Source organism: Citrus clementina, unplaced genomic scaffold, assembly GCF_000493195.1.
Source record: "Citrus clementina cultivar Clemenules unplaced genomic scaffold, Citrus_clementina_v1.0 scaffold_1, whole genome shotgun sequence".
Lineage (NCBI taxonomy): Eukaryota > Viridiplantae > Streptophyta > Magnoliopsida > Sapindales > Rutaceae > Citrus > Citrus x clementina.
In genome coordinates, this window is record NW_006263303.1 from 24,951,201 (window position 1) to 24,968,452 (window position 17,252).

Here is a 17,252-nt window from a genome sequence, read left to right on the forward strand (position 1 = left end):
AACAGGACATTAACAGACATGTGAATAATTGAAAGATTAGCGTTGGTGGTGGTGGCAGTGATGGTGGTTGTGCATGTATAGTGGGTTTGCAGCCTGACATGAAAATTGAAATGCCATGCCACGTTATTGTTTTTGCGCCAGACAATCGCATATGTATGTAAAGGAGAAAGTGAACGAACATGTCCTCCAAGTCTACATTATCTGGGCCTTACAGTGATTAACATTTGTCAATTTCTTAATTTAGAAAAGTTGTGCATGGATCCCCGAAAATTCCAGCTTCTGCAAGTCGTACATATATATGTTTCATATATAATTATTAGTTGTTGCCTTGCATGGTTGCATGGACCAACCAAAAATTGACAAGTCGATCTAAGTAAATCAAAGTGTGTATTCGAAACCTCTTTTACTTATGGCATCAATAATAATACATCACATTTTTAACACGACTATGTTACAAGTTGCAAATAATGGTACCGGGTTTCGGATCCGGCAAATAAAGTGAGTATAACATTTTGATTAACAAAGGCCTATGGCTAGTACTTGCTAAGGAGGACCACATCACTAGAAAATAAGACACCCTCTGAATTAACCTTTTCTCATGAAATTCCAAGGCCATGTCATTTCTTGCGTAATTCAGCATGACAATGTTGAATAAGACTTGAAGTTGATATTCATGTTGATAATGTGTCGTATGAAATAGGGATTGCATATGACTGTGAGCTGGGACTAGCCAATAGTTTTAGCAGACATTTTACGATTTGGATTGAGATGATATGGATTTGATTAGAATCTTCATAAAAGTAAACGATATTCAGCATCAGCTTTCTATGCCCCTTTTATCATCTTCGATATGGACGATTCACGGAAGCAGCATGCCTCGCTTTAGTTTGTTTTATTTAATCTTTTTAATTTAATAAAAACTGACTCTTTCAATCCTAAGGAGTTTATACCCCATTTTAATTTTTATATTTGATGTGAAAATGTTAATAGACAAATCACACTGTTCAATGTAAATGCGACACTTTTTACACAAGAGACGAAGTAAAATATTAAAAACTTATAAGACGCATAAATGGCCCAAAAAAAAAAAAAAACTGCCTATATCTTAAATGAAATTTTATATATGCATAGTTTTAGAATTTTTTGAAAACCTTAACGAAATTATTTGATCGAAATTTAAATTGAAAATTCGATTAAATACAAATTGATATGTGATTAATAAATTTAGAAACATTTGTGTCATCTTATCAATTCTCAAACAGAGCACTTTCAATTGAAAATAATAACTTTTGTTTTCTAATTGTTTCAACTAAGTATGTAATATTGCCAAATGATGTAACTGGCCATCTTTCTATTTCATTGGTCAAAACTATGTAGTCTTTCTTAAAATAAAGTCAGTACTAATTTCTAATCCTAATAAATAATCGATGATATTGATAATTACATCATTTCATTATATTATTCTTGTTAAATGTACTTCTGAGCCAATTATCTCTCTTATAATTTATCCTCTATCTAATTGGTTCCTAATAATTTTTAACAAATCATTTACCCCTATTGTTAAAATATTACCTCAAAAAAAAACTATTAACGGGTAAATAGAATTTTCTTTCGCATATTAACTGATTATCCAAGACCCAAGACGCTTTTACAGTGCATTGTTTGTAACTATTTTAACACCATGGATGCAATAAAGTATTAAAAATTTATTAGAAACATAATTGGTAAAATCATTTTATGAGTTGAAACGAAGCATCATTCTCCCATTTGAAAAAAGTCACTACGACACAAAAAAGATAATTCAATGGAGATGGTGCGTAACACTGGAAGTACCCCAGAATCACTGGCTAATTAAAACCAAAAAATGTTTGTGGAAACTTAACATGAAAATCCCTCACATCCTTAAGAAAATTATATACACTAAATCAGAAGATTGTTTATTGCCAGAAAAATACTACAAAAGAAAAATATTACAAAACTTGTATAAATACCGGTTTCTCTATGTTAAGGGAGATTGGTTCTCTAGCGATATTTCTTTAAGGCTATCTTCACATGGAGAAATTTTAGAATACATCAAAAATACATATCAGTCATACAATAATAAATAATGTTATGATATGTTTGTATTTATTTTTAAAAAACCACTATATAAGTGACGGTTAAATTAAATTTAATTATAAATTTAATTACATATGTTATACATGCATTGTTGGTTATACCATCTCTAAAATATTCTAGAATTCCTCCTTCACATGTGTCATAATCAGCTATTGCAGTAGAGACCAATGCGTTATCCTCGCTGTAATACTAGGACATGGACCGAATCTTGCAGATTTTGAACAGCTTCGTCTTATCCTGCAGTGCAAACAGGCGGCTGGATCATTTAATTGTCACTTATTACATTGCTATCTTTACTTGATCCAACGGAAAGAATTGTTTAAATAAAATCATTTTGTTTTGGGCCTAATGCCATCATTCGGCGCGTTCAGCAGTTCTGGCTCGGGCCCAAATTTTTTAATCCTCAGCACAAAGTTTCAAAAAAGGACTATTTTTAGAAACCTCCCCTGAGGTTTGATATAATCTCACTTAAATCGTGAGATTGATTGTATTCTCACTTACCTCCTCTGCCGTTAGTATACATACGGGTTGACTGTTAGTTGACTTGTGAAATGACTAAAATATTCAAACCAATTTGGGGAGATAGAACACGTCTCCCGGGCGACAAGTGCTTGTCTCCCTAAATTATAGAATACTTATTTCTGTAATTTCGAGCGACGAATATCGTCTCCCAGGCGACAAGTGTCTGTCTTCCCAAATTACAGAATGTTTGCAGGGCTGGAGAGTGAAATCAAAAACCACTAAAACATAATTTAGTTCTCTCAACAATAAACTATACCAGTCTCCACCAAACAAATTACTAATATTTTACTTGTTTAAAGAAATAATTAAATTCGAAACCATCAAGTTGTATGTCACCAAACCGGCAACACAAATAAAAAATAACAAACATTTTAATTTGTGGCGAGAGGAAAAAAATATTAGTATGAGTTAATTGAATTGAAAAATAACACTAAGTAAAATAACATCATCATTTAAATAACAGTCACATGTGCATTTCCACAGCTTACAGTTGGTGACAATCACAATTTGATTGAATTTCATCAACTTATACATTCAACAGTCGCCCATATACACAAAAATAACAAAAATAACAACTACACTAACAGTGTGATATGATAGCTAAGTTATACTTTATACATAGCATTGTCCATTTCTGCTGCAGGTTTCAGTGGAACAGCAGACGATTCAACTGGCCTTTCGTCCCTATTATATGTCAATAAGCACACGTTAACAAGTGAAAGCAAAGTAATAATTATGAATAATAATAATAATAATAATAATAATAATAATAATAATAATAATAATAATAATAATAATGACATTACTAAACAACAACAACAACTACTACTACAATAATAAAGAAAAATAATGATAATAGTAATATATTTTAATATTTTAATATTTTTCATGTGACATGCCTATCGCATAAAAAAACAGAAATTGCGTTCGTGCGACAAAAACTGTCACATAAGAGACATCACTTGTTGCCCAAAAACACAGAATGTCTGTATGTGCGACAAAAGCATGTTGCCACCTAAAACACAAAAACAGTATTTTTGGGCGACATGGGTTGTTGCCCGTGCAACAAATTTTGTCGCCTAAAAAAACAGAAACTGAATTCGGGCGACATAAGTTCGTCGCACGTGCGACAATAATGTCACCCAAAAACATAGAAACTGTGTTCGTGCGACAAGGGCTTGTCGCACAAGAGACAGACATTGTCGCCCAAAAATGCAGGAACTGTGTTTGAGCGACAGACGCACACAAACACTGTAAATTTATAAACAGATCAACTTTAGCAAACTTGAAATGCAAGTTATGCAACCCAAGAGGGGGGGTGAATTGAGATTTTAAAATTTATGCAATACAATTCGCACAACAATTTAATCTATTGCTTTAATCAAATGAAAACAATAAATTCAATCAAGCACAATTTTAAAAGAGTAAGGGAAGAGAAAACAAACACAAGGATTTTTACGTGGTTCGGCTATCCCGCCTACGTCCACGCCTCCAAGCTCACCTGGCCTGATGATTTCACTACCCAAGCCTCCCAAGGCTTCAAATGTTTACAATTGACTTCTAAGGTATCCATGGACCTTTACAACAAGAGATTATATCATAAATCTCTTCACCCCAAGTGTTTCCCACACTTATACACTCACAATTTGATGAGAAAGGAAAATCACAACAATGAAACTCTCTTTAAGAGTGGATATGCAAATAATAGCTCAACAATGATTCAATCAATGATGATTTACGTTTTGGAAGCTCAATATATGTTATATGATCTTATATTTGCTTGCATTAATTCTTAGAATGAAGTTTAAGTTGAGTTTTTATAGTGAAAGCCCAAAAATTAGCCGTTATAGGAAAATTCCCGTGCCCAAGCAGTTAGCCACTTGATTATCCGGCTAGCCGCTCAAGAACAGTGATATTACCGTTATTTTTGAATTTTGCTACAGTAACACTGTTAATTGAAATTACACTTTAGCCAAAACTTTCTATAATTATACTATAGCCCAAAATATTATAAAACTTTACAAATAAGTCCAATTTCAGAACTTCCTAAAAATATTTGTCTTTCTCAAATTTCTAAAATTATAATATGACCCCAAAAATTTTATTATTTCGCATAAAGGTCCTTTTCAACATAATACCCATATTTTTTCAAAGTTCTCAAAATCTTTCACTTTACTCCAAAATATTCATAAATTATTGTATGGCTCAAAACATTTCAAATGTTTGTAAAAACGTCCAACTCTGAAATTTAATACTTATTAAAATCAAAGATTTCAAATCTTAGTATTTAAGTCCAAATTACTTAAATCCACAAAATACTTTACTTTATAAAAATAAAACCTTTTAGTTTATGAAAAGTAGTTAATTAAATTAATCTCTTGAGCTTCTCAAGTGTTAAATCATGCATCAATTAAATCATACCGGCTTTACAAGAATTTATCGCACTAATTTGTTCGTTGAGCTCTAAACTATATTCTTGACGTCGCCGTTGTCCGTTGAGTGTCTTCAATCTTGATTTCACTTGATTCACTTGTATAAATATTATCTTTAAAAAACTAGTGAAAATGTGAAATACAATATTTATTAAATCACTTAATACATATGTTTGTTATCATCAAAATTACATTATGTATAGCCCTTTAGGCTAACAAAACTTTGACGAGAAAAAGAAAAATTACAACTAAAACTACTTCTATTTTATACACCCATTTGCATAAGAATAACAAATTATTGGCTTTATATACTTTATTACACTATGTATGGCGTAAATCACAAACATAAAATAACCAAAAATTAATTTTTTTTTCAACTCATGGCCATATATGGCTGAACCCATTCTCTTTTTGATCAAAATTTTCACCACCAACCCATGAACAAGACAAATCAAACACAACCAACAACCACTTATAAAATCTCCAAAAACAAGAAAATCAAAGGTATTTAAAAATTTTAGACTTTGATAAAGTAACTAACCTCTTACAAACTCCAATACAAGTGGCATATTCAGGCCGCCGTCGATCGTCACCGGTCGGTGGCCTTCTCCGACCACCCATGTTTTTCTTCTTCATGGGTTATATATGCTCTTGATGTGTATTTCTTTTTGTTTCAGTAAATGAGAGTAGGGGAGTGGAGTGAAAATTGTGAGAGAATGTCATCCATTACTTTTTTGTGCTGGGGAAAGAGAAGGGAAAGAGAAATGCACTCTTTTACACAATGGATATTGTGTGTAATCGGTTAATACAATTATCCAATGGATTTTAAATTATTATTTTATTATTTTTTGATTTTTTAAGAATTTCACCTTGTCTTTTACATTTTTGCCCTCGTCAACTAATGGTCAAACCGTATGTATACTAACACCAGGGGAGGTAAGTGAGAATACAATCAAATTCGCCATCTAAGTGTAATTATATCAAACCTCAGGGGAGGTTTTTAAAAATAGCCCTTTCAAAAAATTGTTGGCCAGGTCAACCCTATTCGACCGCGAGCTATTTTTAGAAACCTCCCCTGAGGTTTGATATAATTTCACTTAGATGGCGAGATTGATTGTATTCTCACTTACCTCCCCTACCGTTAGTATTTGAGGGTAAAAATGTACAAGACAAGCTGAAATTCTAAAAAAAATCAAATAACAATAAAAAATGGTCTAAAATCTATTGGATAATTGTATTATCCGATTACACACAATATCCATTGTGTAAAAGAGAGCATTTCTCTTTCCCCACCACAAAAAAGCAATGGAGATAAACATCATTTTCACTCACAATTTTCAGTCCACTCCATTTTCACTCACAATTTTCGATCTTCACAATTTCTTTCTCTCACAATTTTCACTCTATTCCCCTACTCTAATTTGCTGGAACAAAAGAAAATTAACACCAAGAGCATGTATAACCCATGAAGAATAAAAACATGGGTGGTCAGAGAAGGCCACCGACTGGTGATGATCGACGACGACCGGGATATGCCAATGGTATTGGAGTTTGTAAGAGATTAGTTACTTTATTAAAGTCTAAAATTTTAAAATACCTTTGATTTTCTTATTTTTGGAGATTTTATAAGTGGTTGTTGTTGGTTGTGTTTGATTTGTCTTGTTCATGGGTTGGTGGTAGAAAATTTGACTAAAGGAGAATGAGTTTAGCCATATGTGCCCATGAGTTGAAAAAAATTAATTATCGGTTATTTTATGCTTGTGATTTACATCATATATAGTGTAATAAAGCATATAAAGTAAATAATGTGTTATTCTTATGCAAATGGGTGTGTAAAATAGAAGTAGTCTTAGCTATAATTTTTATTTTTCTCGCCAAAGTTTGCCAAAGTTGATCTGTATATAAATTTGTAGTGTCTGTGTGCGCCTGTCGTACAAACACAATTCCTGCATTTTTGGGCGACAAAGCCTGTCTCTCGTGCGATAAGCCCTCGTCGCACGAACACAGTTTCTGTGCTTTTGGGTGATATTGTTGTCGCACGTGCGACAAACTTATGTCGCCCGAATTCAGTTTCTATTTTTTTAGGCGACAAAATTTGTAGCACGGGCAACAACCCATGTCGCCTAAGAACACTGTTTTTGTGTTTTGGGCAACGACATGCTCTTGTCACACATACATACATTTTGTATTTTTGGGTGACAAGTGATGTCTCCCGTGCGACAGTTTTTGTCGCATGAACGTAGTTTCTGTTTTTTTAGGCGAAAGACATGTCACATAAAAATATTAAAATGTATTACTATTATCATTATTATTTTTATTATTGTAACTGTTGTTGTTGTTTAGTAATGCAATTATTATTATTATTATTCATAATTATTACTTTACTTTCACTTCTTAACATGTGCTTATTGACAAATGATATGAACGAAAGGCCAGTTGAACTGTCTGTTGTTCCACTGGAACTTGCAGCAGAAATGGACAATGTCATGTATAAAGTATAACTTAGCTATCATGCCACACTGTTAGTGTAGTTGTTATTTTTGTTATTTTTGTATATATAGCCGACTGTTGGATATATAAGATGATGAAATTCAGTTAAATTGTGATTGTCACCAACTGTAAGGTGCGGAAATGCACATGTGACTGTTATTTAAATGATGGTGTCATTCTACTTAGTGTTATTTTCCAATTCAATTAACTCATACTAATGTTTTTTTTCCTCTCGCCACAAATTAAAATGTTTGTTATTTTTTATTTGTGTTGCCGGTTTGGTGACATACAACTTGATGGTTTCAAATTTAATTATTTCTTTAAAGAAGTAAAATATTAGTGTTTTGTTTGGTGGAGACTGGTATAGTTTATTGTTGAGAGAACTCAATTATGTTTTAGTGGTTTTTGATTTCACCCTCTAACCCTACAAGCATTCTGTAATTTGGGGAGATAAGCACTTGTCGCCCGGGAGACATGTTCTGTCTCCCCAAATTGGTTTGGATATTTTAGTCATTTCGCAAGTCAACTAACAGTCAACCCGTATGTATACTAACGGCAGGGGAGGTAAGTGAGAATACAATCAATCTCGCCATCTAAGTGAAATTATATCAAATCTTAGGGGAGGTTTCTAAAAATAGCCCATTCGACTGCTGAAGAGTGAAGTCCAATTACATAGAAATGCGTGAACTTTATATATGTATATGCAGGAAATTTTTTAATTTAAGATTTTAAAGGGCAAGAAAATATGAAAACATTTTAAAACTATGCGATTTTAAAGTTTAATTTTATAATACTACTAAATTTTATAATTTTAAAATTTTTTAAAACTATTCCGTATTTTAATTTCAGACAAAAAAACTACTCTCTACTTCTCTATATATATAAAAGAATTGAATTATTATTATGCCAATTGTGCATCAATAAATTAAACTAGCAATTCATCCAACTTTTCAGCAACACAAGTGAGCAAGGTGGTTCTGAGGCAGGAAGAATTAAGGGCAATTCTCCTTCGGCGGAAAAATGTCGTGCTTTTGCAAAATATACCTCTACACATTTAACTAATGTGTGTGCAAATAGCTAAAATGAGTTATTTAGTAAAAGAATATTAGGCATTGGAGTCGTGAATAGGGTAAAATTTAAATTTTAAATTTAAATAATAAGTCTATTAAGTAAATGAGTGAGTATTTTGGCGGGTTGAAATTTTGTGCCAATCCTCGCACAAAATACCCACACACAAATTGAATCTTCATTGCATTTATAGCCATTCTTCTTGAGATACACTAGCAATTTGAGAGAAATGGAGTCTTTAAAGAATTTTTCAGAATAAGCCAAAGTGAACAGGAGCACCTGTTTTGTTGATCCAATAATCTCCTTGTAAGAAAGGGCGTACAGTGTATTTGATGGCCTCTTCCTTAACAATGGTTTTGTATCCAGGCCACTTGACTCTGCCTTTCGTACTGGCTCCAGGTCCTTTATTGTTAAATTCTGCATAATATAATGTTTTGAGTCCATAATTTCCTTTTAATGCCAACCATCCCTCAGGATGAATCAAATCCTCGAGTGTCGAATCCATAATGATTGTTCTTGAGTATTCCTTTGAGGGCCTGCCAAGATAAGTCCTGAAACTGTTCTTGACAGGTTCGAGTGACTCGTCGGGTGCAATTTCACAATTCTGTAGCACAATTCCTGTGGTTTGAAATTTGTCAATCCTACTTTGTGCTGTAACAGTGTTTTCTTGGCCGTCCAGGGGCTTTCTAACCATTATCTGGCAATTCTGAAAGATAGCTGCCGCATCGCCAAATATGAAATCGACTGTGCCTGTAATTAAGCAACTCCTGTAGAATTGGCGGTGAGTTTGCACCCACACTGCGTTTTGGTAGCCCTCAAAGCGGCAGTTGTGAAATGTTGCACGGTCGGATTGGACCCTAGCAGCCACTGCCTCACCCTTTTCTGGACCCGCAATGTTTCTGAATCCCATTGATTTAGCAAATAACCCTTCTCCGATAGCCACTGCAAAAGCAATCAACAATTAAGCAAGTTCGTAAAATAGATCCTAGTGCTAGTGATGGAACCAGTATTTTGGATATCGGTTATGATGGAGAAGAACTACAAATTTGGAGAGACCACACAACTAAAACGTAAGATTTACACTGAATATCAGCTAAAGTTCGATTAGGACCCTTGACATAAAACAAACCCCTTCTCTAATGCATTATGGACTTGCAGGGCCTAGACTCGGGTCTCAACACAGTTCCGGCGCCCCTGCCTGGTGCCAAAATGTTAATGTAACTAACGTACCAAAAGTTGCAGTATCATAGATATTGATTCCGTCTGCAACACTTTTGCGCCCCACAATGATGGACTTCTGAGATCCTTCCCCAATGATTGTAAGATTCACCATACGCTTTGACACAGTCACACTCTCTTCGTAAATTCCTGCGGCAACATAGATGACAAACCTACAGCGCATTCAAAATGGACGAACCATTACGAAAATGAATTGTTTGACATTGTTAGAAGCTCAATTGAATATCATAATTAATCATACCGTCCTTCATATTTTTGAGGTACGGCTGCCAATGCTTCAGATATTGTTGTAAAGTTTCCGGAGCCATCTTTTGCCACTATCAAGTGTGGTTCTATCTTGTTGTTTTCTTCATTCTGCAACATTTTTCTTTCCTGATGGCTCATCCAGGATGGTAGTACTCCATCCTTTGAATCCAAAAGGCCGCGATGATCCGTTCCTTCGGGCGTCAAATTCATGATTGATGACAAGTATTTTGAAAATTGGCTTATCATAGCTAGAGAATTGCTAGTGAGTTGCTGGGTTTCATTCAGGGTTTTGTCCATGTCAGATTTCATTTTTCCTTCAGGAAATCCATCAATGCATGTCTGTTGATAAGTCATGACTGCACTTAGCCAATTGTTCAATTCACCAGCCCTTTCTACAAGCATCCCAAGATCACGCTTTTTGCCACCAACTTGAGAAACACATCGATTCAATTCCTCCTTGGCGTCATCTATGACTTTCTTACAAACTTTAAATGCAGCTTCTGTTTCTGGGGCATTAAAATCGTTGGATTCTACTTTCTTAATGGCCTTGTCAAGCTCAACAACAGTTGCTGCTATTGAAGCCTTGAGAAATTCTCTGGGTTCATCAATCGAAGGGTCCTTTTCGGCTGCAGCCGACAAAGTATCATTGCACGAATTCTTGTATGCGGTGCTCCCACATATAGTTGAAATCATTTTTTGTGCACGCGAAATCCCTTTCGGGGCTCCAGATGACGGTGATGTTTTAGAAGAATCCTCGCCATTATCTTGAGAAACAACTCCAAAAACTCCCGCAGCAATCAAAATGATGAGAACAAATGCAGAAATGGCAGAAATTGTTACTCGCTTTCGAAATTTTCGTTGTCTTTCAGCCTTCCTGCGTTCTGATAAATGATCAAAATCTTGAAATACCATTATTGTGACACGGGCAGAGATCTCTCTGCCTTAACATCCAAAGCAAAGGCAGAGCGACACGAAAAAATGAAAAATTAAAAAAAAAATGCAAGACCAAGAACAAGAGAAACGGACAGGAGAATTTTCAGGTGTTATGTTTAAAAGTCAGTTAAGGGAACTTGTCCGAAACGGGTGATACAGAATCTCTACTTTATAACCGATTTTCCCTCCTTACCTTGCCTTTAAATTTTGCAAAATCACTCTTAAATCCGCACAACTAAATATAAACGAGTACCATTAAGTATCAAATTTATTCAGGATTGGCTATTAATTAGAGGGGACACTATGTGGAATTACATGTAGTGTAACATAATTTGTGCGATCCTATATATGTCGTGATTTTGTTCATTTTAGACTAGGTCTGTACTATTTTGGTTGCCCTTCACAAATTCAAATAGGACTGCGCATAATTTCAGTCACTAGTGCTTTGATCGAAGTTACCTCCAACTCACCCATGCAGAAATGTGAAAGCACATTCTGAATCTGAGTTCTCTGCTGGGACCTTGTAGCGTAGTGGGCCTCTGCAGTTGACGAGCCATGTTTATGGTCACTTATGGTGGCCTTTGGTTTTTTGCAGTGTTGACGCGGTTGCCTCTTGAATACGGAAGATTATTTTCCAAGATGACTTGATTTACCGGGATTTGAAAAATTCTGCATCCTGTTGGATGTGATACATCTTTGTTGAGTGCTCAAATTTGTTCCACATTGATTAAAAATAATATTGACTTTAGTATATAGGATGGGTCGTTTTACGTAATATTTTGAGTTGAATTAACTGTGTGAGTGTGACAATACATTTAATTTTATTAAATTAGTATATAGTACTTGTAAGAAGAATCAATTAAGGGCGGACATACACATTAGAAAGTTTTAAATGCAAATCAATAAGATGCAAATATAATTAAGTTTGGGACTGCATACTAATGATGAGAATTTAGCAAATAGATTGAGAGTAACAAATAAAGAATTTTTTAAATTAGTCAGGACCTAATGTAGTCTTCAAATATCAGATGGTTTAATATACCAAAAAAAGAATTTTCTTCCGACATAGAAACTCTCATATGCTACTTTATAACCAAGTCAAATTAATTAAAAATGTAATCTCTAAGAAATTAATTAAAAATGTAATCTCTAAGATATCCTTCTCCAATCAGATCAATTTCAATGGTACATCTTGGGTTTTCCTCACTTTTGAATTTATTTTTTTTAATACTTTCAGTAATTATTTACTAGGATCTAACTTAACAGACTGTAATAAGTGAATATTAACAATATCGCTTTCGATTAGTTTAGGTACTCTTAATGCGAAAGTGTGTTCAATCATTCATTAGAGTTTTGGAGTTATTTATTTATTTATATTTTTAGCATAGTTTTAATTAGTAGGTTATAGTAAAGGCTAATCTAGACACAGTAAGTACAAGCTATGCGCAATTATCTTTTTGAAAACAAGTAGAAAAGGACACCATATGGCGTCAAGCTTCAAGAGTCAAATCCCACCGGTGAATAAATTGTTAAAGGACAAACCATTTTTTCCATCAAAAAGAACAAAAAGACCTGACTTGGTTTAGCCAATCACCATCTGTTCTCCATTCTGATAGTTCTGTATTCATGTGCTCCATTATATAGTCAAGTTGAGCATCTTACCGACAAAAAAACTCATTAAATAAAGAAGGATTAAAAAGAAATTAGGCCTCAAATTAAAGCGAAGATAACCAGACTAAATCAGACTCATAAAATTCTTTCCTTAGTGTGTGAAACTGTTTTTTATTTTTAATTATAACATTATGCCAACTAGACTGTTTTAAGCATTTTCTTCAATATTGCACTTTAACTCGATGCTGCGTATATGATATAATTCGGCCAATTTGATCCTTTAAATGATATTTGCTACTTAAAATAAAATAAAAAAGAAAGAAAGACAGAAAAAGAAACCCCCCATATTCTTCACATGGTTTTGCTGCTTCATGTTCCTTGTTTGCACACAAAATGCTACTAACAAGCAAACCTAACACAAGATTTTATCCCGTAAGCCTTTCATTGACAGATCAAATCATTTTCTTACTTCAACCAAATTTAATAAATATCAACTTTGTGAACCATACATAGGCCTTTCATTGACAGATCAAATCATTTCCTTACGTCAACCAAATATCATAAATATCTACTTCAGACACCAAACTGATACAAACAAGAGTTCTAGTTACATTCGAACTTAATAAAAATAAAAATTAATTTTCACAAAAGATGGTGATTAAATCCCATCTTGGTAAGGAATTGAAGTTGAATCCAGCCACTCCTGACCATTAATTAACTGTGATACTGTAAATTCATATGCATCATTCTCATCCATGACATGATACCCGGGCCAAGTGACCCGATTATCGGTCCCGGAACCTGGACCATAATTATTGAACTCTCCGTAGTACAATGTGTCCAAGCCTTGATCACCTGACCACTCGGTCCACCCGGCTGGCTCAATAAAGTCATCAATGTAGGACTCAAGAAAAACTGTGGTTGAGTAGATCCTCCAGGGCCTGCCTAGGTAACTTTTAACACTTGCAGAATTTGCATACAGATCTTCAGTAGCCAAAATTGAACAATTTTGGATTGAGATTCCAGTGTTTTCATTTGGGTCGTCTTTTGATTGTGCTGTGATGACTGTGAATTGCCCTGGCAATGGCATTCTAGATACTATGTTACATGCCTGGAGAACCACTGCAGCGTTACCAAATATGTAGTCTATGGTTCCGTATACGTCACACTCTCGATAAAACTGACGAAATGAGTGTACATATAACGTATCTTGGTAACCAGAGAAGCTGCATCTGAACAAAGCTGCAAAATCTGCATTCACTCTTAAGGCAACCGCTTGGTGCTTCTCTGGCCCTGCCTTGTTCTCAATTGTTAGGTCCCGTGCCAGAAACCCGTCGCCGGACACAGCTGCAATTAACAAGTTTACATTGAGATATTTTAAAGATTAGTGCTAACGACACTTTCAGCACTAGTAGAAATTTTTTCATTTTATCTCTAAAGTTCAAATATTAAAGGACAAAAAGGCACGATGCTCTAAAAAGTGTTTTGAAAATTACCTACTGTTGCAGATCTGAAAGTGGTCCAGCCATCGCCCACACTTCTGCTTCCGGTGATGATAGTTGAATCTTTACCGCCTCCACGCAGAAAAATGTTGGTCTTATAGCTTGGAATTTCCAAATTCTCCTCATAAACCCCTTGTTTGATATTGATGACTACTCTATCATCGCTGTTATTGGGAGCAAAATTTATCGCATCAGTGATGGTAGTGAAATCTCCTGTTCCATCGGCAGCCACAGTCAGCACTTGACTCTGGTCATACTCATTATCGTCATCGGAGCTCTGCAGAATCCGGCGATCTTTTCTTGACAACCATTCTGGAAATCCCATTAGGCGGCGGCGGTGTTTGTTGCCTTCTGTCGTAGCTGGCTTTGGAAGTGCTGACAGGGAGTTGCTCACATACCTGTAAGTACTTGTTATAGAGTTCACTAAAGGTTGCTTCAAAGAACCTGAAGCAGAGTTAAGGCTCTCTAAACAAGTATTCTTATTTGTTAGAGCTGCACTGAGATATGCTCTTGCATCGGATAAGGTTTTAGCATCATGAGCTGCACGGATTTTCGGGAGAGATTTCTGTAAAGCGGATAATGTGATTTGGTGAAGTTCTTTACAATCTTGGATTGTGCCTCTCTGTTTCTCGACAATATTAGAGCTGCCTGCACCGGACAATAGATTGGTGACCTTCCCGGCTTCGGATATGGCCATTTGGAGAGTTTGAAGCAAGAAGTTGATGATGTTTGGACTGATATTGATTGATATAGAGAGCTTCAATGACTCAAAACAAGCATCTGGGTGCGGAGTGCTTTTGCAAAAATTGCTTATTGAAGATATGTTGGTGTGTAGAGAAGTTGTTGAAGGAGTGCTTAGAGTAGCTGTGATGTAGATGGAGATTGTGAAGAGGAGCAAGGTGAGTTTCAGAAAGGAGGAAGTAGCCATGACAGCCGATATGAAGAAGGCAGAGTGAATAGATTCACTATATTTAAAATGTTGAAGATAAGAGAGTGGCTAATCGCTGATTGTTCTTAAATAATGTTTTGGGGGTGGAGGGGAACAAAATTGCATGGAGTTTGTGTGACTTATAATATTGAATTGCATTGATTTTAGTGACGGTGATCTTTGAAAATTGGGAGATGATTATTTGACCGTGTCTCTAAAATACTTGTTTACATTTGCTTTGGGATAAAAGCAATTCATAGATGCATAATATTTGTATATTCTTTTAATTTTCACGGCAGGCTAGAGGGAGAGAGAGAGATTCTATAGCCATGTTTGCCCTTGCCAGTCTTTGAATGTACTTGAGAAGCGGCCAGTATTAGAAGAAATTTAGAATGCATTTAAAGTATATTGCCCATTAAAAGTATATTGCCCGTCATATAATAAGTAAATAAAATTATATCATATATTATATATTAAATTTTTTTATGATTTTTTTGCTGCTTTCATTTTTTTTATTAAACTATTTTAAACGATAAAATTGATTGAAAACCTCATTGTCAATACTTTTATCAAAGATTCAAAATAATGAATTTTATCCATCTATTAATTCAAACACTCGTAAAATTACTTGTTAAAACAATATTTAATAGATCAAGGGCATAAATCAATGTTGTTATTGACAGTTTATATGCTTAAGGATTAAACAATTATAATTTGGTTTTTGTAGCACAATTGATTATTTTAAGATTTACTTGACAGCTAGTGGTGTTTACTAAACACCCTATCACCCTTCTCTCGAATGTGAAAAGGATTTGTTGTTAAGGGTGTCAAAGGAAAGTGTCAGGCTGTAGAAATAGCAATCAATGAGTCAGGAATTAAGGAAAGGAATCAAGAAAATCAACCAAAAGATCAGCCTTGACAGCAAGCTAATAAAGTCAAGATTTCCTCTGTCAATAGCAATCACGATTTCTTCAATTGTGGTTAATTCTATTATATTTTAAGAATGCTCTTTAATTCTCGAACGGCTATAATTTGTACTATATAAGGACCTCAACATGCCTCATTGTAAATTCATTCCAATATATAATACAATTTCAATTTCTTCCAAGTACCTGCATTTTCCTTTCATGGTATCAGAGCAATAGCTCCTGGCAGAATAATTAAATATTATTAGTCAACCATGGCTCTTGTGTCTTCAAAAACTACATCAACCGTTTCATATCCATATCCTTCCACATTGAATATAAGCAACTGTCTCTTTAAAACTTACCCAAAACAACTACATGTTGTGGAAAACACAAATAAGTGGGCTTATTGAAAGCCAAGATATGGGAGGTTTCCTAGATGGAACATATCTCGAACCTGCAGAATTTGTCTTAAAATCATTTGTAAAAGTTGAAGCATCTACAACAAAACAAGAAAATGTGATGAATTATGATTACATAATGTGGAGGAGATCGGATCGACTTCTTCGCGGATGGATCGTGGGGACTCTATTAGAGGAAGTCCTTGGACTTTCTGTGGGATTAGAAACATCAGCAGCAGTATGGAAAGCTTTATCAGAATACTTTGCTCGAAACACCAAAGATAAAGAGTTCTTTCTCATGCAAAAGATGCATCTGCACAGCAAGCAAAATTATAAAACTATCAATGACTACATCAGAGGCTTCAAAGAGATATGTGATGAACTTGATGCCATTGGCAAATCGATGGAAGATCAACAAAAGGTTTTTGGTCTTCTCAAATGATTAGGTAAGGGTTATAGATCTTTTGTTACATCTATGATGAAACCTCCAATACCTTCATATAATGATGTCATTCAATTACTTCAAAGTCATGAGAACATGAAATCTTTTCATTGCTCTGCAAGTGCTACTGATGAACACTCTGCCTTTTTTGGTCAAAATAAAAACGGTGGAAAACATTTTAGAAACAATAGGCAGGGACAAGTTCCTTTTAACATGCAGAGACAAAATCCCCTTAACAGACAAGGGCAAAATTCCTTCAACTCAAAAGGAAGAGGCTTCCCTCAAGCAGTACAAAAACCTTCGGAAGCACCACAAAGGAATAATCAGAATCCTTTTCAAAATGAGCAAGACAAAGATGATTTAATTTGTCAGATTTGTCTTAAGCCTCGACACTCTGCTTTTGAATGTTGGCACA

The 17,252-nt window shown here is 34.7% G+C and overlaps 2 protein-coding genes across 2 annotated transcripts; both read right to left on the reverse strand.

Moving 5' to 3' along the window:
- Positions 1–8,870: 8,870 nt before the first annotated feature.
- Positions 8,871–11,084, reverse strand: LOC18054744 (probable pectinesterase/pectinesterase inhibitor 13). Its single transcript, XM_006452849.2, has 3 exons — positions 10,111–11,084; positions 9,861–10,021; positions 8,871–9,572 (listed from the first exon to the last, which is right to left on the reverse strand). Exons 1-3 carry the CDS (start codon positions 11,025–11,027, stop codon positions 8,881–8,883), a joined length of 1,770 nt encoding a protein of 589 aa, XP_006452912.1. The 5' UTR covers positions 11,028–11,084; the 3' UTR covers positions 8,871–8,880.
- Positions 11,085–13,167: 2,083 nt separating this feature from the next.
- On the reverse strand, positions 13,168–15,373 carry LOC18054745 (probable pectinesterase/pectinesterase inhibitor 12). The gene is made up of 2 exons (XM_006452850.2): positions 14,156–15,373; positions 13,168–14,006 (listed from the first exon to the last, which is right to left on the reverse strand). The coding sequence occupies exons 1-2, from the start codon at positions 15,087–15,089 to the stop codon at positions 13,318–13,320; spliced, it is 1,623 nt and encodes a 540-aa protein (XP_006452913.1). The 5' UTR covers positions 15,090–15,373; the 3' UTR covers positions 13,168–13,317.
- Between the last annotated feature and the right edge of the window lie 1,879 nt (positions 15,374–17,252).